We start from the raw sequence: 26,137 nt of genomic DNA, 5'->3' as shown, positions 1-26,137 counted from the left end.
AAAAGTGTTTAGCAATTCTCGCACTTCGGACAAAATTTAAGCTAGTTATAGTAATATATCTTTTTACATATAGTTGAGTGACTAACCTTGAAAAGAAGTATTCTGCTACACAAATGTTCAAAAGCACCTTGAATTGGTATTAATTGATTTGATCCAAAGTGAAAAACCTTTGTTTAATATTTAAATAGCTTGAAATAAATCTAAACGCTAATTTTTAATTGAACATTATAATGTGCTTCTTGCTAATTTCACATTTCCCGCGACTAAAAAAAATTAAAAGTCTACGTAGACTTTTGGAGTGGGGGGGGGGGGGGGGGGGTTGGTAAAAGTCTACTAAGGTCTACTAGGGGGGAGGTGGGGGTTAAAAATTCTCAAATTTTGGTCTACGTGGTTTATGAACGGTCCCCTTCCAATCGACGCTAAGCTGAAATCAACGATAGCTTCCTTCAAGAACTACACAAGAAGTCTGGTCTAAAATAAGCAGCCAATTTCTATATTTTGATTAGTATTAGTTCTGATTTATTTCAAATTCTAAATATATCTCATTAAGTAATATTCCTTCAGTCTGATATAAAGCATATGCTAAAGGCCTGTCGTTGCAAATAAACATACAAATACAAATATGTACAAACTTCTCAAACAAGTTTAAGAATTTTAATTTTAATTTTATTGAACACGTTCAATCACCTTACATGTCCGTAGTATTTAGTCCCTATTCCCGCAGCCATAGGTATAATTTGTACGAACTTTACCAGCAGTCTTTGAGGATATTAAACCTTTCATTTTCTATGCCTATCAAAATCGAATTAGATTTTTCAGAAAAGACGATGAGATTTACATTCTATAATATTCTTTGAAAATGGTGCTCGCGGAATTGTCGGGTGAACACTGCATTCAAAGGTATCTTGATTGGACATTAATGATCAAAGTTAAACGTAGATCTTGCTAACAAAAGTACCACTTGCCGCAGGGAGGTATGGGGATCCATCATCGATGTCACTTTCTGCTGCTCTGACAAATTGACAGGAAACAAACTGGAGAGCGTGCAAGTAATATACCCACTGCTACCATCAAGCGATCCGGAACAGCATTGGGAACATGACACAAGTTGAATCACATGGGAGGCAGATAAACGAGCAGAGGTTCGAAGCGACGATCCGCCACAAGGAGGTGCTCATCGAAACACTTAGAACCGAAGACATCCTCTTGAATCTAACTGCGACCGAGTTAAGTATCACCAAAACGGGCGTGCGATGCGACCATGCCGAGGAATGGAAAACCGAGAAACGGTCGCAGCACAGCAAACTACTGGAATACGACGATTTCCGATCAACATGTAAGTGCATGGCGAAGCTCACGGTGAGGAGTTGCTTAGAATTGCCATGATGAAGATAGAATGCGCAACTGAAGCCCATGGAAGGTTCTCGGCGAAGATGAAGGTTCGAGCAGTATGAACGAACGATCTGGCCGCTTGCACCGTACAATGGGGAAAATGATTATGAAGAAAAAACCCGAATGACCGACAAAGAGCTTATATAGGTTGACGGAAGCCTCGAAAGGAGAAGGTCCCAGGACCAAAGGGAATTTCATAGCTGAAAACAGCGATACAAGAGAGCATCGATGAGAGTCCCCGGTAACTCGAAGCGACAGAATTTGGTGTTCCTGTAGATTTTATAGGCCAATATGAATAACCCTGAACAGGTTTGCCAAATACGGAGAGCGTGGACGGCCGATCGAATATGCAGCTCGGCTGCCGGAAAGGCAGGTCTAGAGTGGATGTCAACAGAACGGTTGTGGAAATGGCAGAGACAATACAAAACAAAAGAACAGAGAAGGGAATATCACTGGTGGTCACCTTAAACGTCAAGAATGCTTTCAACAGTTGGGAAGCAATCGCGTATTCCTTGCACAGCATGAGAGTTCCTGAGAACTTCTGCGGGATTTTGAAGAGGTATATTCAGAACCGCACGCTGATCGACGAGACATACAAGGGAGAGAGAAGAAATGACAATTACGGTAGGCGTTCCCCAGGGCTCTTTCCTCAGCCCGACGCTATTGAACGCGATGTAGGATAGAGCATTGAAGCTGTGCCTTCTCAGGTCAGGAAGTTGTTGGTTTCGAGGATTAACAAATGCTCTAAGCAGTCGGGGTATTGTCACGGAGGCGATGGATTCAGTGGAAGACTGGATGCGGGAAAAATATCTAGCGATTGCCTATCATGAAGCAGAGGTGAAGTTGATTAACAAACGCAAGGCAGTGCAACAGGGTGAAACCACGGTCGGTAATTATATCAACGACTCGAACCGTGAGGTGAAGCTATTGAACGTGATAATCGACGTTCAACTGCATTTTAGTGGTAACGCCGACTATATTTGAGAAAAGACGGCAAGAGCGACCACACCTTTGGTCAGAATCATGCCGAACAATTCGGCAATAAACAGTAGCAAGAAGAGACTCCTGGTGAGCGTATTATCGTCAATTGTCCGGCACAGTATCCAGGGCACGTTTTCAGCAATAGAAACGAGATGAAACAAGCCGGGTTTGAAAGCACGTTCAGGGTTTTGATCAAGAGGATACTAGACTACTATAATCCGGTAGATGCTAGAATGATTCTCATTGTATTACTACTAGAGGAGGATCAAGAGTGGTATAGGAACAAATACATCAGAGGAACACGACGACAAACGTGGATTGATGAACACCGATTCACCTCGAAGGTGTCCCGGAGGATGAACAGAAAACACGGAAAAGTCAACCGGCAAACGAGTGGATCACAGGGTTGCTTGCGGATCCTCAGCGGCTTTGTGCCGCTTCGGATCCTTGGTCTCGGTTATGCGACAAAGCCAAGGGCTATTTTATATATAGATTCAAAGAACTGCAGAATCAATCTTTATGTTTAAGTAAACCGACCAAACGAGCAGATCAACCGTTTGCTTGCGAGCTTATTTGGCATGCAGATTTTAAGAACTGGTCATGTGTGAATGGCGAAATTAACCTCTAAGTTTGAGTAAACCAGGCAAACGAGTGGATCACCAGTTTACTTGCGAGGGCTATTCGGTATATATATTTAATAAACTGCTCATGTTTGAAAGAAAGAATCAACCCTTAATTTTCTGGCAAACTGCTGTTAATGTCGATACTGCGAATCAATGTTGTTCCATAGACTACGGAGCCGGTGGTGTGGTCTTTTGATCTCAGCCGACAGCAATCGGAAGATCATAGCAGACCACGGTGATGATTGTGGTCTATATTCAGACACTGACGAGACATTGCGGAATCCGTTTGTTGGAATTGTAACAATAATAACAGGTCTTATAAGGTTACGTTCCGCTGCAATTAATTTGATATTATGTGAGTGAATACGATATTAGTATTAGCGACATTCGGGCAAGTGGTCTATTCGGGTAAATGGTTAATTATGGTATGGTGAATGTTAAAGAACTCTTTAACTATTGCACACAAATTCGATGTCGTTTGATAATATGCAAACTTATTCATAATTATGCCAAATGAGCATTATGTCAACCGAAAGCATGTGTCACTTGCTGTTATGGCAAATGAACATTATGGCGAACGAACTTATCCCAAACGACGTGCTCCCCGTGAAAGAGACACCAGAGCACGTGGTTTTTGACTGCCCACAGTTTGGCTCAATGAAAAGCGCAATGTTTGCTATAGACGCCAAACCATCAACGATTGTGAAAATTATGTCGCCTCTGCAGTGAAAATGGTGAGATGATCAAATGAGTAGAGGATTGGAACAATGAGTAATCGTCTTGTGGAGAAGGCTAGGTCCACAGCCCGGGACTAGTATATCGGGCGCAATGCTTTACCCAGAATCGCCGAACCGACCCTATCAAGCTACCAGAAAGCTATTCCACCTAGCTTGAGTAGGTCGTGTGAAGTGCAAGCGGTGATTCGTTGGGGCGCCGAGTAAACTGGAGCAGGGCTACAGACACTACAGACCAGGCATTTGAATCTTTTAGAACCTTACTATAAAAACCTTTTCGGATCTCGATGAACTGAGACGAATGATATATGACAGTCGGCACTCCGGGCCTCGGTCAAGTTTCAGAGTGGTTACATAACCTTTTTATAGGAGAAAAACAAAAAAAGCACTGACGATTCCTGTAGCTTTCATAAATCCATACGACTATTGAATGAAGTTTTATGTTCTCTGGTGTGATTACATACTCCGCTACCAGATGGAAGCGGAGTGCAAAGATTTTGAAGATTTACAGAGCCATATGATCATCCTACACCAAATCTTCAAAAACAAGCTATCAACCTAAGCTACCGTTTTGACCTGAAATCGAAAAATTATAGTATGTACAGAATGTGCGTCCCCCGGGCTGCTGTATATGAAATACGCAATTGAAAAAATTGTTTCGATAAATATATGGACGAACGAACCCCTTACATTTGTGGAGCACTTTTCGAACCATTCCAGAATGTTTTCCAAAACTTCAAACTAAAACGTTATATTCCTTGAATTAAGTTTGATTTTTTTGTGTTTCGAATTCATCTCGTCAGTAACTAGCACCAACTGGGTGTCTAGTTAGACGATGTATTTAAACTGGTACTAAAATTAGCATTTGTTAGATACAAACAAATTCCAAACAGTTCAAAATGCTTAAGCTTTAACTAAACTTGGAAGTTGCTCAAAAATCGCTTGTGAAAATTGCACTGTTCGGAAAATTACTTAAAATGCGCAATGTTGTTTTAAAACAACATTGCGAAAACCATCTCAAAATAATCATAGTAACGTAATAAATTTGTGAGACAATTTTCTGAAAATTTGAAAAAATCGGTTTGCGCCTTTAAGGGTTAGGCAGCTCTCTTAAACGAACTTTTGATTGATTCGTTAAAACATACAACTTAATCCCTCCATCTGAAATCGCTCTGCAGAAAAGTCCAAGAGAACAATCGACGGAGAATGTGACGGATCCAAGTATTTTTTAATGGAATTGGAACAAGTTTCTGTTGTACTTGTTTTAATAAAATACATATAGTCTTCTTTTCTTACAAGTATCGCCCTGAAATTCGGAGTGATTCACACAATTTATGAAATGATCGATACTTTCTCAACTAGTTTGTTTAACTGTTTGTCAGCTATCAATACGTAAGACCCTAACTGTCTTCTTCTCTCGTTTTCAGATCCTCAATTCAGATAGTTACGATATCGCTCAAACGCAATTCGCAGGAAAGCATATGTAGTGCCGTGCATCGAAGAGAGAAAAAAAAGAACTAAGTGAATATAGTAGTGTGTTAGTTTTAGAGAGCAAGGAGAAACACCCGGAAGCTGGAACAATAGGCAGCTTCATTAAAAGAATAAAAAAGTTAACGGACGGCAATGCAGAGTGCCGAAGACACTTCGAACCTTATGGACACCGATCACAATGCGTCACTGTGTGCGTCATCGCCGCCGCTGAACTGTGCCGCTGCTGTGGCGGTCCCGGCTGGAACTAGCGGACCCGGCACAGTAACCGGACCCGGTACTGCTGTGCCGACCGTTCGTACCGGCGAATCGCTGGAGTATCACTGCCGCATGCTGGAAGGTACCCTCCGTCGAGCCTCGTAACAGACTCGCAAAATCACTATCTTTCTTCTTTAAGCAACTAAAGAACAGTACAATAATGTAATCACTCGTCTTCTGACATTCTTAACCAAAAAAGACCCTGGTTTGGTTGTATTGTATGATTTAGGCAGGCGAACCATCTCTTTCTCTATCTTAACCGTTAGATAAATATTGAGAACAGTTTCGCGGTTTTCGGTTTGTTTCCCCCCTTTTCGGTTTGAATATGGCCAGTGTTCGATAAATTGCGCGGAGCACCGGTTTGCTTCCAGCGATAGCGATAGCAGTGTGGTAAACCGCATAATAATCAAACCTTATCACTCAACAGCAGAAAAACAGCATGTCGTGTGTGAATGTAGTAGCCAAATCAACGGGGTATACATGCGTGGACACAGTTTGAACTCTAGTTGGCAGAGCTTGCGGCACTTTGGACGATTCACTTTCTACAATATGTAATTAAATGCAAGTAGGTAATAGCGTATTATGTGCACCTTGTTTCTGGAGTAATTTGTGATGTGTGTTAAACGTAAGATAGTACCAAAGTTGTTATTAAACTGTATGAACATTTTAGAAAACAGAGTAGTAGTATTCGTACTGTTAATGTTGCGGCATCGATAATCTTGCAGCCTACAGACTTACGTGGGTTACCAATTACTTGAATAGAGAGCTTTTCGATTGGCAGTAGGCATATAACTACACCGTCAATAATCGCATTTTCCCGTGTTCTATACAATTCCCTACTCACGTGGAACTGACCCGCGATTATAGGCAGCACAACGTAGATTCGATAATTGGGACGCGACCTCGGTACTAACAACCAAATTCGATTCGACTGACTGATGTAAAAAACATAGGGGCGATAGTGGAAGTACGGAACGCGCTTTTCACTTACACTTAGAATCATTGCCTAATTGTTTTTTAACCGTTGTGTGTCCGACGCGGTACCCGGGTACCTTTTTAAGTTTCAATTAATTAAATTCCTATGTTTTATCCATAGCTGGAAATTGAAACTTTGTGACATCATAGAACTTCACTAAGTCAAGTTTTTGGGTTAATAATATTGTTGATATAGTAAGGGTGGGAGTGAGGAGGGGCTCCTGAATTTTTTTACTACGTAACAGGCCGACGTGGGTACCCGGGTACCCACAAAACTAAAATGCCCGTAACTAAGGTAATATCCAACCGACTTCGATACTTTTGGCCGTTTTGGATTCAGAAACTCATCCACTTTTGGACTTGGTAAAAGTGAATCGGGTTACTTCATTTGGTTCCCGGGAATCCGGGTTTCCGGAAGCAGGTTCCAGTGCTGGGGTACTTTTTGCGAACTTCAATGGAATACTAGCAATATGGTTATCAAAATTCTTGGAATTGCATCAGTAGGCTGTATCTCGTAGTTTTGGAATCATTTGGTGATTTGACCCCGGAACGGACATTCCGGAGCAGGTTCCCGTGGGGCCGTGAGTGGCCATTCCATTCTAATTCCATTTTTCAAATTGCCATAGGGTCCCGTATAAATAAAAAAACAGACTTCCGAAACAATTTGAAGAGTTTTGATACTCATATTGCTAGTACATTATTAAAATTTACAAATCATATCCTAGTACTGGAACATTACTCCGGAAAATCCGGATTACCAAAAACCAGATCCATTATTCCGGTTCTATTGTACAGAATCGAAAAGTGGGCGAGTTTCTGAATCCAATATATCTAAAAGTGTCCAAATCGGTTAAAGGAAGCCATAGTTACGAGCATTTTAATTTGTGGGTACCCGGGTACCCTCGTTGGCCTGTTAAAGGTGTTTTTTTTGTTGGACACATAACTGTTAAAGTGAATTTGACATATGTTTTTACTAAGACGCTCATAAACTCTTATAAATAGACAGGCAAATAAATCATAAATCCATTCCAATGTCGACAAAAATCTGCTTTTATCTTGTATAATTGAATGTTTTGTTTTCTTATGGTCAGCTGCAAATGCGGTATGGATTTTTCGCGTAGTATTTTATACCAGAGAATTTTCAAATTTCGGACGCAAATAAAAGCGATGGGCTCGACAGTTGCTGTCCTCTGTGATGTAGCTATTTTTTCGCAAATGGGCCGAAAGCCTAGAGCGATTACTAATTTGTTTTGATAGAATAACAAACTGTCTTCTATTGAGCGCTGTTTACTGAAACCGTGGTGTTGTAGTAACCTAAAAAGGATACTGATGTAGAATATCCATATAACGACTCCGTTTCATTTTTTCTGCTGTTTTTCCAATAGCGATTAAATGACCCAACAACGATTTTTAAAGAGTAAAGTGCGTGAGATTCATGGAGGCATGCATGGTTAGCGTCATGATCACCCGATTCATTCAACTATATAATGCTTTTGTGGTATTATATCAAAGTAAAATTATCTCCTTATTTCTTAAGTTCACAGACTCGAATGAACGCACGGCGATTAAAGAGTCTTTAATAAAAATAAATTAAAAAAAAATTAGCTCCGAATTTCTGAATTCGTCAGATATAAGTTTTGCTTGATCTAGTACCAAACACCAAGGAATATCTAGATTCATCTTACTATCTAACTATCTGAAGTCACTCCGCAGAAAATTTAAATATTTTTCCCTATACTTGTATTTGACACGGCACTTGTGCCAACTTTTTACGCTTGAGTTTCTTTTTTGCATAAAAAAATCTTGAAACTAACATATTATCAAAATAGTGATTTGTCTAAAACTAACACTATGTAATTAGCTTTTTATTTTTCACTTTTTATGAGCTCTTTATATTTTCTTTTGATCTTATATTTATTTACATTTCCTTTCTGATGTTGGCTGTATTTGAAAGTAAACTGAATTTCTAGGAAAATCTAATCGTTTTTAAACAAATATTGCTGACATTCCTTTGTTTTGATGCGTGTCTTTGTTTTTTCCTTAATTAAGGATTTTTATGAACGTGTCCACTGGAAAACAGACAGAGAAAGAATGACCGGAACGGTGAGAATGAAGAAACGGTGGAAATTCACGTTTTTATTGGAAACACCGAGAAAAGATATGTCCTCAAGCAGGAATCCAACCTGCGATCTCCCAATCTCTAGTTGGGTGCGTTAACCACTCCGCCATCGAGGAACTCTGATGATGTCATCACAAATTCCCAATAGTATCGTGATTACCGCGGCAGTCTCCAATTCCTCTCAATTGACCTATCGACCCACAATGTCTCCTATAAGCAGATCGTCACCTCTATCTCTCATCTCTCTTGTTATCTATTTTTAGGTCCAGTTTCTTGTATAGAGGTTCGCGGTAATACAGGATGACTCGAACAAGAACATGGATCGATCTTCCTCGGACTTGTAGAATCTGCTAATAACGATTCACCATATTCCGAAACAAATAACCTGCTCAATGTCGTGATATTCCTATGCAAGCACAATGATTACTCTCTGCGAGCCCAATACGATGGAAATTCGCGTCTAATATGAACATGTTCAAGAAACATATTTTTTTCAAGATCAGAGATTTTTACCAAGTTCCATTTAATTCTGTCTGGACCCGGAACATTATTATTGCATAAAAGGTATGCAATTGAAAATTGCATCGTTATCGAGGGTTAATTTATAGCATCGTTACTTGTGAGAGAGCTGTGAATGTTTTGCTGCGTGGGGTCGGAATCTGAACAAACTTTCCAAGCAAAATTAAAAATCCAACAACAAAAATCATCTTTGCGCGTAAAGAGCGCAAAACCTATAACTAAACTAGTTAAGGAACTTGCATTTCGACTTCGTCTCATAAAAATCCGGTACTAACTTAGTGACAGAACTAAGCTAGCGCCGAATTGATGCTAACTCCAAAAAAACGAAAACGCTATTTGTGTTTCTGAGCACACCCCTTAGTCATGCGTAATGTCCCACAAGAGGGTAGCTTTTCTAAACATTGGGCCATAGGAATGCACATTTCTCAACAGCATTACCGAAGGATGAAACGAAATTTTGTCAGTATGTACATTCAGAGGAGTGACAGTCTAATTTTGTTTGCTTTTTGTTAGACAAATCATTCCTGAATTTTTAACACGTGTAACAAAAGGACAAACAGCGAGAGGAACTTTATCGATAATGACATAGTTGGACAATGCAGATACAGCAAATGTCACTTGAAACAAATCTGACAAGCAATAAACATTCCTACATCATACGAGTGATACTTTACATTCTTAAGCATGGTATCTTTGAAACGACCAACCCCATACTTATTTAAGTCATCGACAGTCAAACTCGATGCAATGATGACACCATTGGGGACATTGACAAAGTCACATATTTTTCATTCTTTTTGAGAAACTGAAGCTTTTAAAATATGTTTCTTCGGTCCCTAGACATAGCCTCATGACCCTTTCTGATTATTTAGTTTAAATTTCCCTTAAGAGGGTCTGACGGTGCAAAATTTATAACAAAATCAAAAATTTTATTTTTGCATATTTCGGATCTCAAAGAAAAATATGCTCAAGAAAGGATTTACTCGAATTCACTTTGGTTCGTCTGCTAGAGCTCATCAAACTACCAACTATCAATTTTCATACGATACTGATGAAGTCGGGTCAAAAACCTGAAAAAATCGAGGGTAGATAAAATCGGGTCTGCACTGTATTTAGTACTTTCAATTTATGCCTGATAAACACAATCTGTTGTCCTGGGAAGAATCCGGATACGTTTTAGTTGTAGTAGAATTCAAAGTTTTAGGAGGAAGTTGGGGGGGGCGGGATCCTTTAAACGTTCCTTCATCTCTTCATCATCCAGTCAAACATGTAAAAATTATTGCGCTATATACAAAGTATTTTAAATTTTGCGGTAGGCAAATAGACACGACACTTCAAATCACTTCTCGTCGATTACTGTTATCTGTCTGCACCACCACTACAAGCGCAATTATTCTCTAATTCCAAATAACCCTCATCAAATAGACTGGACTGTTCGCACCAAGTACTCTAGTACTCGTGTTATTAGTAAATCACGAACGAGAATGTCAATTCAAACATTATCGTAGGCACTCTTGATGCCAACACTACATAAAACGACGTGTTTATGGTTCCGAAGAACTGATTGCGTTTAACTAATTTGTGGTAGTGAAATCGTTCCTTCCCTTTTACGGAATCACCGTGCGTTTCCCTTCTTTTTAGTAAGGGGCGATGCCAGTCCTTTTTATAACGAGGGGGAGAAGGGCTGTTAAATCGACATTAAATTTGCAAAAGGGCGAATAAGATTTGTAAACAAATTTTTATTTTGACGGTTTCTCTTAATTTACTATAATTTCAAAGCAGAAAACAATTGAAATTACTTCTACGAAGGGTAAAAATTTACATTAACGCATATTTTTCATGAAATTCCACTCTGCTGCGGACTAATGAGCGAAACAAGTTTGTTTATAAAAAACTCTTTTGCCCTTTTGACGAATTAACAATGAAATGTAAGATACGCGTGCTTGGGCAAAGCGAAGTGTGGCGTACAACCCGCCTTTTCTATTCTACAGTTTGACCTCATGCGTTTAATAGAGATAGCTAACATTTCTCAAATCAATGTGTTCAAATAAGTGGAATTAATATAGATACTAAGATTAGAGCACATCAACACTACAATGTGAATTCATTAAATTGGTATGCAATAAATTATGTCATATGTTGTCAGTTGATGTTTATCACAAACATTGCCACAAATTATGTATTATCCTTCTTCGTTTATCCTTGTGGTAATTTATAGATGTTATGTAACCATAACTCGGTGGGTTTCCTAGCCAAAACCTTTAAAAACTTTTTATTATCTGACCTAGAATAACACATCCATATAAAAATCTATCCTATTGAATTCATAACAGTAAACAAAACAAGTAAGAATAAAAAAAGATTGCTACATACAATGTATATTACCTAGAAAATGATCATATAGTTTGTAGCATAACGAACAACAAACACATTGTCACGTATTACTCCAGAACAGCACATGTTTACTATCCGTTGCTAGCCAGAACACAAATCAATACACGATAGTCAAGCCCGGTCACTTGACACTCTCCGGTAAGTGTAACTTGGTAATATCAAATCGGCACCAGCACCAAGAGTGCTCCCCTACCATTCAACTCCCCCGGCAACGGCGTAAGGAAACAGTGCAACCATATTTTGGCTTCGATTCGATTTCGACTGCTCCGTCGGTGTGAAGAAGATATAGGACTTTGTAGTACATAACCGTATGCAAACAGTGTTTCGCCAGCGAGCAAAATGTGAAAACAACAACGAAACAACAGTTCCAAGCAATGCTTCGTGTAGTCTTCGTCGTCCCCATTCATAAGAAAGCTAGTACAGTGAGGTGTGATTGTGTGTCCGCTTTTATAATAATAAGCAATCGTGAACGTTTCCACAGAGTTAGTGATCCTCGCGTTGTGCTGGGTGTCATTCACAAAAGTTTCTAAACGAAACCAATATTTTAGTTCTACACTATCAGTGCCCCAACTTAGGGCGCAGCTATGTCATTTTAGGCGCATTCCTACCATAAAAATGAAGAAATATAGGGTTTTATTGATCCAACAGTCATCAATCAATCGTAGCCGGTGGTAGCACAAAGAAAGAAAAAAAATGGTGAAACAAAAACTGTGTTTAATGGAGTAATCATGCCAAAAAATCAATAAAGCAAATTGAAGTGAAATCGAAGAGCCAATGAACTGTGCATTTGTTACACGAAAAAGCTGGATGGGGTGCAAATAAATGGCCTAAATGCCACCAAAATGGTCAAGTGAATGTGGAAAAAGCCAATAGCATCGACATCCACGGAAACCATTTCAATTGTGTGCAATGTGTTACTTGATTTCAGCAACTTTGCCGCTTAGGGCAATGGCATCTAGTGTTCGAAAAACGCAGGAAAAAAAATCACGAAAATGATCAGTGCAACGTCCAAAAGCTAATCAAGAGAGTTTCAAACAGTGTCTGCAGTGTGTTACCGCCAGAATTGGAAAATATAGTGCTTTAGATAAGCGGATTATCTCAGCCTGTCCGGAGGATTCGTTGATCATCTGCTGTCCGGGTCGAGTCCGGCCGGAAGTCTCACACAAGCTTTGCGTGTGCGTCTGCGTCGGTGATTGATTTGGTTGAGATTATCGCGCAAATAATAAAGCCAAACTGCGCCAAACGTCGTTGTTCTACCACGTGTGACCTTCACGAGTTCTTACACACGTGTGTGGTTGGTGTGCCTTTGGTATGATTTATGATTATTAGATACTAAATGATTATAAAGGACAGAACAAATCAAAGCAGTTTTCGGCTGCGACAATATTCTGCATTGTGCATTTGATTTCAGACCTCCAATCGATCGCTGTATTGTATCCCTTTTACTCCGAAACACGCCTCATATGCATCCCTTCAGAAACAAACATTTTCTTCTTCACCAAACATGTATTCTGTTCTTTCACCCGCGCTTGAAAATGTTTCAGTACAATTTCATCAATTGGTAAAAGTAAAGGAAAATAAATTCACTGTAAAACGAATATATCACATCGTTAGGATAGTGTTTCAAATTATGAATTTCCCCTTTTAGTATCCTATGACAAGAACGTGGTGCAATCTCGAAATTTAAGGAAATCGCAGGAAACTAATACAAAATGTGATAAGTTGAATATGATAAAAGTATGATGAATATAAACAAAATTACCTCGTTTTATAAATTTTTATCGCCAACTGTTTCTCCGTCTATGTTAGGTAATGTCTAATTGTCTTGCCAGATCGATTGTTTTTGTTGCAAGTTTATCAGCGAAAACGCACCTCCCTCGGCATGATACTGTACCTTGATGTGGCTCGGGGACTTTTCCACTAAAGCAGTATAACAGTGATTATATCACATAGAAACTTTGAGTACGACTGCTTTTTTAGTAAGCTATATTTCGATCAAATTTAGTACTTAACTTGGCGACCCAGGGTAATAAACCCTCTTAGCCATGGTCGAAATAATATACAATGTCGGTTGACGGTTAAGTTTTCTCTAAATATGTTTTGGGCTTGATGATGAATTTCAATTGTCCCATTCCAAGATTTTCAAAGATGACAATATATCAGATGATCTTTGGCAGTCCTCCGCGATCATCCACGCATACCTACGCTAGCGGTCTCCCAAACATAACACGATATCTATCATTTATAAATTTACAAACGCGGTCTCAGTCATGAACCTACAAATACCCGTGTTCGCGCAATCATCTATCGCTAACGTCCTTAAACGTACCCTCGGTCCTAGAACCAATCAAAAATAACGCTGAAATTCACTAGACCACACGTGCCATAACGACATGAGCGTGAACTCTAGTGTTATAGGAGAACTCACTCTCTTCTAGAATCTTACCCGGACACTAAAAATTAACTATCGTGTTCACGATCCGCGCGATCATTCATGAACACTCAAGAGTATTCGAATGCCACACGGTTGTGAAATCGAATTTATACCCGCGAAGTTAGATACGTGCTGGCATACACGACAAACGCGTGAACATACACACGCTTGAGCCACCAGCACTCATAAATTGACATCACATAATCACAAAATACAAATACCAAACCTTATGGAGAAAGAGATTATTTTTATTTCTGAACAGTCAACAGTAGTACTGTTCAATTCACCTTTTCATAACATTCTGCAGCGCCATTTTTTATCAAGTATACATCAATTCCTAAACCCCAAACCCAAGCCACACCCTGATCATCTCCCATGGCGTTTGTGTAGTATGCATGAACCATTCTGCCATTACCCCCCCTATCATCGGCCTTGGACTGACGTGCGCTCTCACTAAACGCTACAAAATGATAATTAAAGTTTATCTGAGAAAACGCACCTAAACATTTTTTATATATTATTTTGTATTTGATTATATTGTTTTGTTTGCATTACATTTCTAATTTAGTATATTGGGTGTTCAGCCACAAGTGGTGACTTTTCATCCCTATTGTTTACATGATTCAGTTAATTATTATTAAGTTATAATATGCTTTCGCAGTTAAGTATTTTTTTCAGTAGGGTGTTTTAAACCTACTTGTCTTCTGAATAAGGAGCTAAACAAATCTTATAAACTAACTTATAAACTATAAAGAGAGCTAATCGTTGCAATTGAAGATTGCAACGATTTTTGTCGGAAGTTGCTTATAATACTGTTCGTTATAATTTCCAATGTTTCTATGTTAGCAAGTCTGTGCAACTCATTTCTTGAGCGTTTTTTCGAAACGTCATATCTGCAATGAGTTACTCTCTTTGTTTACTTTCTCTTCTGTTAATAATTCGGTCACTTTAGCATTTATCCCTCGGCTCATGTACTGTAAAATAAGCGAAAAGTGTTATAGTGACGCCGTAAAAATCGAAAGAGAAAGTAAACAAAGAGAGTAACTCATTGCAGATATGACGTTTTGAAAAAACGCTCAAGATTTGTGCTAAACCAGGGAGGACGCTTCAAAATCATTTTCAGAATTTTATTCTGAATCCTTTGAAGCGTTTTCTTCCTAGTAGCACAACAACTTGCCCAGATTGGCACTGCATGTAGCATTGCCGGTCTAAATATTTGTTTATAAATTAATAGTTTGTTCTTTAGGCAGAGCCTAGAATTCCTATTTATAAGAGGGTATAAACATTTTATATATTTGTTGCATTTTGTTTGGATTCCTTCAATGTGATCCTTAAATGTGAGTTTTTTATCGTAAATCAAACCCAAGTATTTAACTTGATCTGACCACGTTAAATTCAAACCATTAAATTTAATGATATGGTTATTATTTGGTTTAAGAGAAGAAGCTCTTGGTTTATGCGGAAACACAATCAATTGTGTTTTTGCCGCATTAGTGGAAATTTTCCATTTTTTCAGGTAATCATTGAAAATATTCAAGCTTCGTTGCAGTCGACTGCAGATAATACGAAGACTCCTCCCAGTGGCTGAGATGCTAGTATCATCACAGAAAAGTGACTTTTTGCAGCCTGTAGGTAGATTTGGAAGATCAGAGGTAAAATATTGTATAGTATTGGTGCGACGCTTGATCCTTGAGCAACGCCTGCTTTAACGAGTAGCTTATTAGATTTACAATTCTGATAAGAAATCTGTAGGGTACGGTTAGTAAGACAATTTTTAATTATATTTATTATGTAAATTGGAAAATTGAAATCCCACATTTTGGCAATTAAATTTTTGTGCCAAACACTGTCGAAAGCTTTCTCGATGTCTAGAAGAGCAACTACAGTGGAATAGCCCTCTGAGATATTTGCCTTTATCATGTTAGTTACTCTCACAAGTTGATGAGTAGTTGAATGTCCAATACGAAATCCAAACTGCTCAGAAAGAAAAATAGAATTCTCATTGATATGTGACATCATTCTATTTATGAAGATTTTTTCAAATAATTTACTAATATAAGAGAGTAAGCTAATTGGTCTATAGCTAGATGCTTCTGCTGGGTTTTTATCTGGCTTCAAAATAGGAATAATCTTGGCATTTTTCCATCTTTCGGGGGTGTATGCTAATTCAAAACATTTGTTGAATATTTTGACCAAGTATCTCATGGTGATTTCGGGAAGGTTTTTAAGAAGAATGTTAAAAATTCCATCATAACCTGGAGCTGTCATATTTTTTAACTTTTTCGTGATGGATTTGATCTCATCATAGTTTGTTTCAACAATATCGTCTAGAGACAATACTTGATTTGAAACGTTTTCATATTTTTGTAAGACTTCGGTTTCAATAGGACTCACAACGTTGAGATTAAAATTATGGACGCTTTCAAACTGCTGAGCAAGTTTTTGAGCTTTCTCTTCGTTTGTAAGAAGTATGTGGTCACCTTCCTTCAGAGCTGGAATTGGTTTCTGGGGTTTCTTAAGAACCTTAGAAAGTTTCCAGAAAGGTTTAGAATTTGGCTTGATTTGTTCACCCTCTTTCACGAAATTTTCATTTCTTAAGAGTGTGAATCTATGCTTAATTTCTTTTTGTAGATCTTGATAGATACATTTCATAGCAGGATCACGAGAACGTTGATATTGACGTCTTCGAACATTCTTCAAGCGAATCAGAAGTTGAAGATCGTTGTCAATGATAGGAGTATTAATTTTTTTCTGTGTTGTTGGTACTGATAAATTTCTAGCATCAACTATAGATATACTTAAATTTTGTAATGCCATATCAATGTCAGCTTTATTTTGTAAATCAAGGTCATGATTAAAATTATTCTCAATATAAGTTTTGTACCTTTCCCAATTCGCTTTGTGATAATTGAACACTGAGCTAATGGGATTGGAAACAGTTTCTTGAGAAAGTGAAAAAATTACTGGAAGATGATCAGAATCAAAGTCAGCATGTGTAATCAATTCGCTACAAAGGTGACTTTGATCTGTCAAAACCAAATCAATTGTTGATGGATTCCTTACAGACGAATAGCATGTAGGACAATTCGGGAACAAAATTGAATAATAACCAGCAGAGCAATCATTAAAAAGTAGTTTACCGTTGGAATTGCTTTGAGCATTATTCCAGGCTCGGTGTTTGGCGTTAAAACCACCGATTATGAAAAATTTCGACCGATTTCTTGTAAGTTTTTGTAAGTCTCCTTTCAAGAAATTCATTTGCTCGCCAGTGCACTGAAAATGCAAATAGGCTGCAGCAATTAAAATGATTCCAAGATCAGTTTCAACTTCGATACCCAAACTCTCAATCACCTTGGTGTCAAGAGACGGCGTAACGGAATGTTTGATCCTGCGATTAACCGCTATTGCGATTCCTCCGCCGAATCCAACAATTCGATCAAATCGATGAATAACAAAATTAGAGTTACTCTTCAATTTAATATTTGGTTTTAAAAAAGTTTCGGTCACAACGGCTATATGCACATTATGTATCCTCAAGAAGTTGAAAAATTCGTCTTCGCACGTTTTTAATGAACGAGCATTCCAATTTAATAAATTTAAATGATTATTTAAAGTCATTGTTAAACTTTAATTTCATTACAATTTTGTTAGCAAATTCCCAACTCGCTTGAAAAGCTTCAAACATGGAGGTAGAATTTAACATAGCAATCATCATAGGTAACATAAACTCCTGTAGGTATTTTAATTTTTCTTCCGTTACGCTACCTAGATCCATTGGACTAAAGGAAGCGTTGGGTGCGAACGGGATTGAGGGCGTGGTAGTTGTAGACGTTATGTTGGCATTGCTACCTGCCACTGAAGCATAAGATGACACACTATTGTAGGATGGTGTGACGGAGGTATAAGAAGTTGTTAATCTATTTTGGCGTGTTTTCTTGAAGTGTACCTGAAGAAGTAGGTACATTTTTTATTTGTTGTTTTTGTTGTCTAGAACGAGTATTTAATGTTTTCTCGAACAGGACAACCCCAGAAATTCGATTTATGATTTTCGCTACAATTAGCGCATTTGGTGTTTTTTTTTCACCGGACAAGTATCTTTCGTGTGCGATTTATCACCACAGATCATACATTTGGAATCCAAATGACAATTTTTTGTGCCGTGCCCAAAGCCTTGGCATCTACGACACTGGGTCAGATTTTGAATTCTGCCCCCATGTCGTCTATAATGTTCCCACTTTACTCGCACGTGGAACATAAAACGTGCTTTTTCAAATACTTTCGAATTATTAACCTCATTACGGTTAAAATGAATTAAATAAAGCTCCTGGATAATTCCAGAGCGCACTGGCGTGTTATCGCCGCTAGCCTTTCTCTTCATAAGAATAACTTGTGAAGGAGAAAAGCCAAGTAAATTTTTCAATTCGTTGGATATTTCATCCAAACTTTGACCTTGTGGTAGCCCTTTCAAGACAGCCTTGAATGGTCTATCTGTCTTGAAATCATATGAATAAAATATATATATAACTTCTCCGTAAGATACTGGAGTAGTCGTTTGTGGCCAATCAATTCCTCCGCTGTAACTCGACATGCTCCTCTTCGGCCAATCTGAAAAGAGACTTTTACGTCCGGAAGGAACGTCGAAAGCTCTGTTCGAAAGGCTTTGAAGTAGGAGATCATCACTGTTATAGGCGGAGGTGATTGCGTTTGCTTCTCATTCGCATTATGCGCAATGAGAGGAAATTTAGAATCAGCTTCACATTCGGATAAAACATCGAATGAGTTGCTGCAGTCAATTGAATTTTCGGGTGGAGAAGATTTCCGTTTAGCTTTAATTTTTGGCACACGGCCTTTCTGGGGGGACCCAGGCATGTTGGAAGAATTAAATTTTTCTTTAGGCTGAATTGTTCTTGAAAAATGTTTTAGTCTGTATTGAGTAGAAAAAGTAGGTAGTCTTGAAAAAGACTAATTGTCGAAAAAATATAGGTAGTCTTGAGAAAGACTGATCGAGCGAAAATATAGGTAGCCTTGAGAAAGACTGTTGCTGTTGAAAAACTCTAGGTAAACCAGGAGCTATCAAGATTTGTGACCGCTTCGAACGAAGGTTCAAGCCGGTATGACGCACCTAAACATTTTTAATAGGTTCATTTGACACAACACAATGCTTCAGCACAACTGAGTCGTGGGTTTTTTATGTTTTAACAATAAGTGAAAGAACACTAGAAATGCCTGTATCGGATCCTGTTGACACAATTTGCTGTTGCGTGTGTTGAAACCCTCTTGCTTGGTGGTGAAGCATTAGTTGCGTTATCCACCGCAGCCTGGAAGTCATTCGGTCTACCTTCTCACGTGTTCACGTCCGTGTCATCAGAACTGCCTTCTTGTTATTAATTGTCAGATGTTCTTATTTATTTCTTGTGCTAATGGGTCGCTGTTTTGAATCCGTTTTTATAGGCATTTGCTTCATTAGTTGAGATGCTGATTGTTGGTTTGGAAGCGCTTGTCGTATTGGTTGTTATTTGTTGGCTGTTTGTGTTTTATCTGTAAGTGTCAGTGGTTGCTTATTAGAGTTGTCCGCAGTAGATAAATTTTGAATAGTTGCTTGTTGCATATTATTCATCGCAATGAACTCAGATTTTAACTTGGTATAGCTGAATGTAGGCCATTTTCGCAAGATTAAGCTACATATTTACTTTTGCTATTTGCTCAACATCCTGAACAGTGGGCCTAACAAGAGATTTCTAAAAATCAATCGAGATTGTGTTATCTCGTTGTATGGGCACTTTTGTTTTTTCTTTTGGCTGATTCATTCCACTGTGCAACCGGAGGTAACAATACATTGTGCATTGGATAACAGTCAAAGCGCTTGATTGGTTCACTTACGTCTATAGCATGCAACTTTTATTATTTCCTGTAGGAAAAAAAATGATTACCAATTTGCGCGTAATGGCACAAGACCTAACGTTGAAAAGTTGAGTTTTAATGTTTCGTCTTCCACTCGTCAATAACTGACACCAACTTGCTGCCACGATATATCCAAACTAACACCAAATTGGCGCCAGTTAGACTCCAAATCCAAACACTTTACAGAACGTATGTGAACGGCCAGAGCAACTGGCTTGGTACAGCTCGTGGTTCATTCGTCTGTGCCATTTTCTACTGTGCTACCTATTATGGAACGCAGAATTTTTTTTTCTCGAACACATCTATAATCTGCTTTCATCAACGCTCATGACCGTACAGAGCAACCGAAAGTACCAGCGATTTGTAGATCATAAAAAGTCCTATTCGCAGCCGCAACACTCTTTTTTTACCTCGTGGGTAACATTGTTATCACATGTTCTAGAGTTTCAAGATATATGAATTCATCGACATCTTCGTACCGTTACCCATAGATTTTCACCTCGGAACCAACACCGTTCGGATTGCCTCGTTCTCTAGCAGCGACCATATACTTTGTCTTGTACGATTATCGCAGCCTCCCTTTTGAAAAGCAAAATTGCCTCTTGCACTGCTCTACTATCAACGCCAATGATGCCGATGTTGTCCGCAAAAGCATGAGGATGATTCCGTTCCTTATGCGATTTAAATACCATTGCCACATTTTTCAGAAAAAAAATGACAAGGCTGCGATCTCTGTATGCTCTAGGCTTGTCAATATGATATCTACCTGTTTGTTTCTGTATAATGGCCCACCTCACCCATACACAGCTTTCGTAGTGTGGAAGGTTTACGATCAGATATCTTTTGATAATAATTTTCCATCATGAGAGATTCCTTTAATCTTACTTCACTTCCGTGTATGCCCATCCTTCTCTGTTATAAATCCAGAGGCATCTGTTTAACAAATATCTTGCAGATCTGTTCAAAGTCTAAGAGACTTTGAACAGACCTGCAAGATATTTTTCTTTATGAAATAAAGAGTATTGAGTACAAGATTTCTTAGCACTGAACATTCTCAGATTGCTGGCTTTTTTGGTTTCATACCGGCGCACATCTCATTCGTACACAACAATTCTAGACAGGTACTGCGGTTCCATTCCATTTCTTTACTCTGTAGATAAAAACACGTGTATTATATTCAATACGTTGCTGTACTGTTGCATCGCAAAAAAAATTGAAACATTTCTCATGTGATCCCTAAGCATATTTTACAAGTAGTGAATTAGATAATTACACGGTGCTACAGTGATTTTGTACTTTTCAAGTGATTTAGTATATAGGTTGTAGATCTCGCCAAATGCAACACAAGACAATGTTTGAAAAATGTTTTATGCCCTCAAAATCTTGATTTATGGCAAAGACACTATTTTTCGGGACTTTCGGCATTAAAAAAATTGTACGCCGTCGTCATTTTTCAACCGATTTTAAATTTTAAATTGAGTGTTCTGGAAAGAAGAAGAAATGACCTTCCCAACGGTATGCTATGTTATGTTCTTTTGTCAAATATACGTTGCGGTTTTAGAACAAAATGAAAACAACCATAATTTTGCGATTTTTCCATGAAAATTATAAAAATTATTCAAGATTCCTCTAAAGAAGCGTTTTTGCTTTAACAAAATTTTAGAGAGAGCAATCAATTTCGCATCCAACGACCTATTTACCATCAAATTTGGGTGAAAAATGGCAGAGCTATTATTTTTTTTCCAAATTAGGAACATGTTCGCATAAACTCTTAAAGAGTTATTGAGGTTTCGTCTCGCACTATAAGATCCTATAATTATATTTTCCTTTATTTTTTCCAATTTCAAGTTCAAAGGTATATATGTATATGTATAGGTAACCGAGCAAAAAAATCTATTTTTTTTAAATATTATATGAGACTGTCCCCTTAAAAGTTCGGGCAAGTTTCTAATTTGGAAAAAAAAATTATTAACTCTGCCATTTTTCAACCGATTTTGACTATAAATAGGTGTTGGATGCATAATTAAATGTTCTTCCTAAACTTTTGTTTAAACATAGACGCTTCCTAATAAAAATGTAGAGCAATTTTCATACTTTTTATGAAAAAAAAACGCAAAATAATGGGTACTTTCATATTGTTGTTCCAAAACCGCATAGTACTTTTAATAAAAGTACATAACAAAGCATACCGTTGGAAAGGTAATTTTTTATTCTTTCCAGAGCACCTAGAGGATTCAAAATCTGTTGAAAAAGGACCGCGTAGAAAAAATTTTCGTGCTGAAAATCCTGAAAATGGTCTTTTTGCCATGAATCAAGATTTCGAGGGTATGTTAAATTGATCAAACGTGGTTTTGTGTTGTATTTGACGAGATCTACAATAGGGTGTCCCAAAATGACATCATGTTAAAAAAGTCATCGGACTCACTTCTTAAATGAAAGGTTAGGGTATTGGGGCCATTTTCTTCTTCGGAGTGAGTTTGCTAAAACGCTTTCTACTGGTGGCGAATTTTGATTTTTTGAGAAAAGGGCCGATTTTGGATAAAATTTCAAATTTATGCCTGTTGAAGTGGTCCTGAACTATCATAGATTTTTTTCAGCATTTTTTATTTTTCTGGAGATCCAAACGGAGAAGTTTGGTTAGTTAGTTTGTACAAATTTTGAATTATAAGAGCGGCGGAGCCATTAAAACTTAGTAAAAAGTGAAATTTTTGGTGCCTTTCAATATTTTTTCTTCAAAACTAGGTATCTACAAAACTTTAAAAGTACAGGAAACACTTTATATAGTTGAGCCGAATTCAGGGGCGTAATTTTGCTGAAGAAAGTATATAACTACGGATAATGAGGCATGAGTTATTTAAGTTTTTGTAAGATAACCCTTGACATTTTTGGCAATTTATCAAAAATAATGCTGTTCCGAAAAGTAAATCAGTTCAAATGTGCTTCGACCACACATTGTTTTTCGAAAAATAGAAGGAAAATGATGAAAAATGACGTTTTCTGTACGTCTTTAGTATGTCAGGACGAGGTTTAATGAGCATCTGATGATTTTTTTGTAACTTAAATTATAAAAATAATGATAACTTTGCTAATGACGCCAAGTTTCTAATTATTTTTTGAAGAGTTAATTCTCCATAATTACTTCTAGGAGGCATCTTCAACAAAACAATTGTGTCAGACGATGCGCTGTATTTTGTTGTAAAACTTTTTCGAGGATATTTGCCCCAAATTTGACTATTTCGGAATTATGTGATCTAAACACTCACATCATTCTTCTTCATTTTTCTCCACTTCAAAGTTCCTAACATAAAAATAAGACTTTATATACAAAATGTAACTACGCCAATCAATTCAGCCTTCCAATGTACGCCATATTTGTTTAATTTTAGTAATTTTCAAACCCGCTAGGTGGCTATTTGTATACAAAATAATTTTTTAAATCGTCACATTCTCATAAAAACCGATTCTGATGCACTTGAGACAAGCGAAAAACGCCATTTTTCATCATTTTCCTTCTGTTTTCCGAAAAATAATATGCGGAATAAGCCAACTTAAGCTGTTTTATTTTGTAGAACAGTGTTATTTTTTATGAATATCATAAAATGTCAAAAGGTTATTTAACAAAAACTTAAATAAGTTATACCCCATTGGCCGTAGCTATACACTTTCTTCAGCAAAATTACGCCCCTATATTCAGCTCAACTATACAAAGTATTTTCGGTACTTTTAAAATTTTGTAGATACCCAGTTTTGAGAAAAAATATTGAAAAACACCAAAAATTTCACTTTTTGCTAAGTTTTAATAGCTCTGCCGCTCTTATAATTCAAAATTTGTGCAAACTAACTAACCATACTTCTCCGTTTGGATCTCCAGGAAAATAAAAAATGTTGAAAAAAAATATAAGACAATTCAGGACCACTTAAACAGGCATAAATTTGAAATTTTATCCAAAATCGGCCCATTTTTCAAAAATCAATTTTCGCCACCAGTAGGAAGCGTTTTAGGAAACTCACTCCGAAGAAGAAAGTGGTCCTAATACCCTAACCTTTCATTTAAGAAGTGAGCCCGATGACTTTTTTAACATGATGTCATTTTGGGACACCCTAATCTACAACTTTAAAAGTACATTCATTTTTTTATATTTTGTAGCACCGTGTTAAATTAAGCTGATATATACAATTTAATGATAAAAATGTGCGTTTGAAACAAAATGTTTCAAACGCACATTTTTATGTTTCTGAATTTTACCGGTAACGAATCTGTTTTTCAGTTGTTCATAAGTACGTCCAATAAGGTACATTTTATTAAAATTGATTAAAGAATAATAGAGATATATGTACGAGAAAATGATAAAATTTATTTTGAGTAGCAAAAGGCCCCATAATCCTAATTTTTCGTATTCAGACAAAGGTCGCAAAGGTTCTGTTCGATTTCTGAGATTTTTTACACATTAGAAAAACTGCAAAATATGACACCCGTCAATTTTTGTCTCTGATATCGTAATAAGAATATATTTCTTTAAAAGTACACTTACGGTGAAGTGAAATGTGATAAGTGTTGGACGTCGTGCTCAAGGAGTTGAATCAGACCGTGATCTGTGTCCGGCAGGTGATTGAAGCGAAATCAAACCTATTACCGTGTCTGGATTAACGATTTGGATATGGAAGATTCGTACGCTGAAGCAGTTTTTTTCGTGCTCAAACACGAAAAGGTCCAACTATGCGGGTGAGAAGATTCCAATTTGTTTTAGAAAAATCGCCTAGCGTGATTATTTTATAATTATTAATTGTGTCGGTGAAATCACTATGTGAATTGCAATTTCCATGCTTATGCTTGTATAATGGAGGAAAAAAGCTGATTTTTTAGTAATTGTTCAACATTACCAATTCCTTCATTTTTTCAATGAGAATTTGATTTTTCTTTCAAAATTAAATTAAAGCTTTTAGTAATGACTAGTAAGTAAGGGAACCGTTAATTCCTTTGTTTTTTTTATCACTGTGGTTCGTCGCGGAAGGAACAATGAAATAACAGCAAGTACTATATACCAAAAGTTAAATTCTATTCTTCAAATTTATATTTTTTCTAGAGACCGAGTAAAGGTGCTATAACCTAGGCCTATTTGTCAGGGCAAGGTGTAAATACTTCTGTCCCATCCCAGGAACCTAGGACCAAATGAGTGACATTAACCCTCTTAGCAAAGTCACTCCCAACGATTTATCAAACCCCCATCAAATTGAAACGGTTGTGTACGGTAGTCCACGTTTCTTCCTTATTCAAGGTTCAGAATAATCTGTTGATTAAATTATATTAAACGCTGCATAGTTGGCCTGGCCGCTTTAATGCTTGTGCCATATTCAATATGTGCCACAAACATTAATAATGACAAGAAAAATTGTGGACGAACGTCTGCAATTTTCCAGGATCCCTACATGTATTGTGTATGTGTAGACTAGACTAGACATTAGAAAAACTTCAAAATATGTATGATTTGCAGCACGGAGCTAAAAAATTATTAAAAATGGGGAATTTTAGGGACAAAAAGATCCAGTACCCCACTTTCCCTAAGAGCAATAATATGCTTATTGAAATACTTACGTTATTGCCTTTTAAAAGAGGTATGAATTGTAATTTTCTGAGTACTACTTCAAAACTTATAGCATTTAATATATGTTTCCTCTATATATTTTCCCATAACACGAATTTCAAAAACTTCAAGCGAAGTGGGCGGAGTTTTTCCACTTGAAGGGCACAAATTCTTATTCATTATATGGGTACGTTTCGACTTTGTCTCATCAGAAACCGACACTAACTTTTTGTCGGAATAGATTAGCGCCGGCTTGACGCAAATCTCTAAGACTCCTTTCGTCCTAGAAATTTTGGTGTTTACCCGATTTTTCTCCTTGTTAACTCATTGGATAATTGAATGAATTCTATTCACCGCGAGTCGCATCAGGATCATTTTCAACCTTCAAAAAAGTGCTTCGATTATTTTTAACTCTGGTAGTGAAGAATGGTGCAGACAGACCGTCCTTAATGCTGATTTGGGGTTGCATTCCATCGAGGTAGGAACAAAACCACCGCAGGAGCTGTCTATGAATACCGAGTTTGTCCAGCTTCACTATTGCGATATCATAGTTGATTTTGTCGAAGGCCACAGATAGACCCATGTAAATAGCATCGGTTTGCAATCCGTTTGCGAATCTATCGAGTACATATGTTATGAACGAGAGCAGGTTGGTCGTTGTCGATCGTTTAGGCATAAAACCGTGTTAGTCATCTGCAATGTAGTGTTTACAGTGAAAGAAAATAGGATCTAAAACA

At 37.5% G+C, this 26,137-nt stretch overlaps 1 protein-coding gene across 2 annotated transcripts in view; it reads left to right on the top strand.

Annotated features, from left to right (window-relative positions):
• Positions 1–26,137, top strand: part of LOC131686926 (pre-mRNA-splicing regulator female-lethal(2)D) — a 45,098-nt gene that overhangs the window by 4,744 nt on the left and 14,217 nt on the right. For both annotated transcript variants that reach the window (XM_058970957.1, XM_058970958.1), the window contains exon 2: positions 5,158–5,558. In XM_058970957.1, coding sequence (XP_058826940.1) covers positions 5,354–5,558 — 205 coding nt within the window. In that variant the 5' untranslated portion in view covers positions 5,158–5,353. The remainder of the gene's footprint in view (positions 1–5,157; positions 5,559–26,137) is intronic.

The sequence above is a fragment of the Topomyia yanbarensis genome, chromosome 3, assembly GCF_030247195.1.
Source record: "Topomyia yanbarensis strain Yona2022 chromosome 3, ASM3024719v1, whole genome shotgun sequence".
NCBI classification, from domain to species: Eukaryota; Metazoa; Arthropoda; class Insecta; order Diptera; family Culicidae; genus Topomyia; species Topomyia yanbarensis.
Note: the sequence above shows the minus strand (reverse complement) of the source record. Positions and strands in the feature narration are given on the sequence as shown.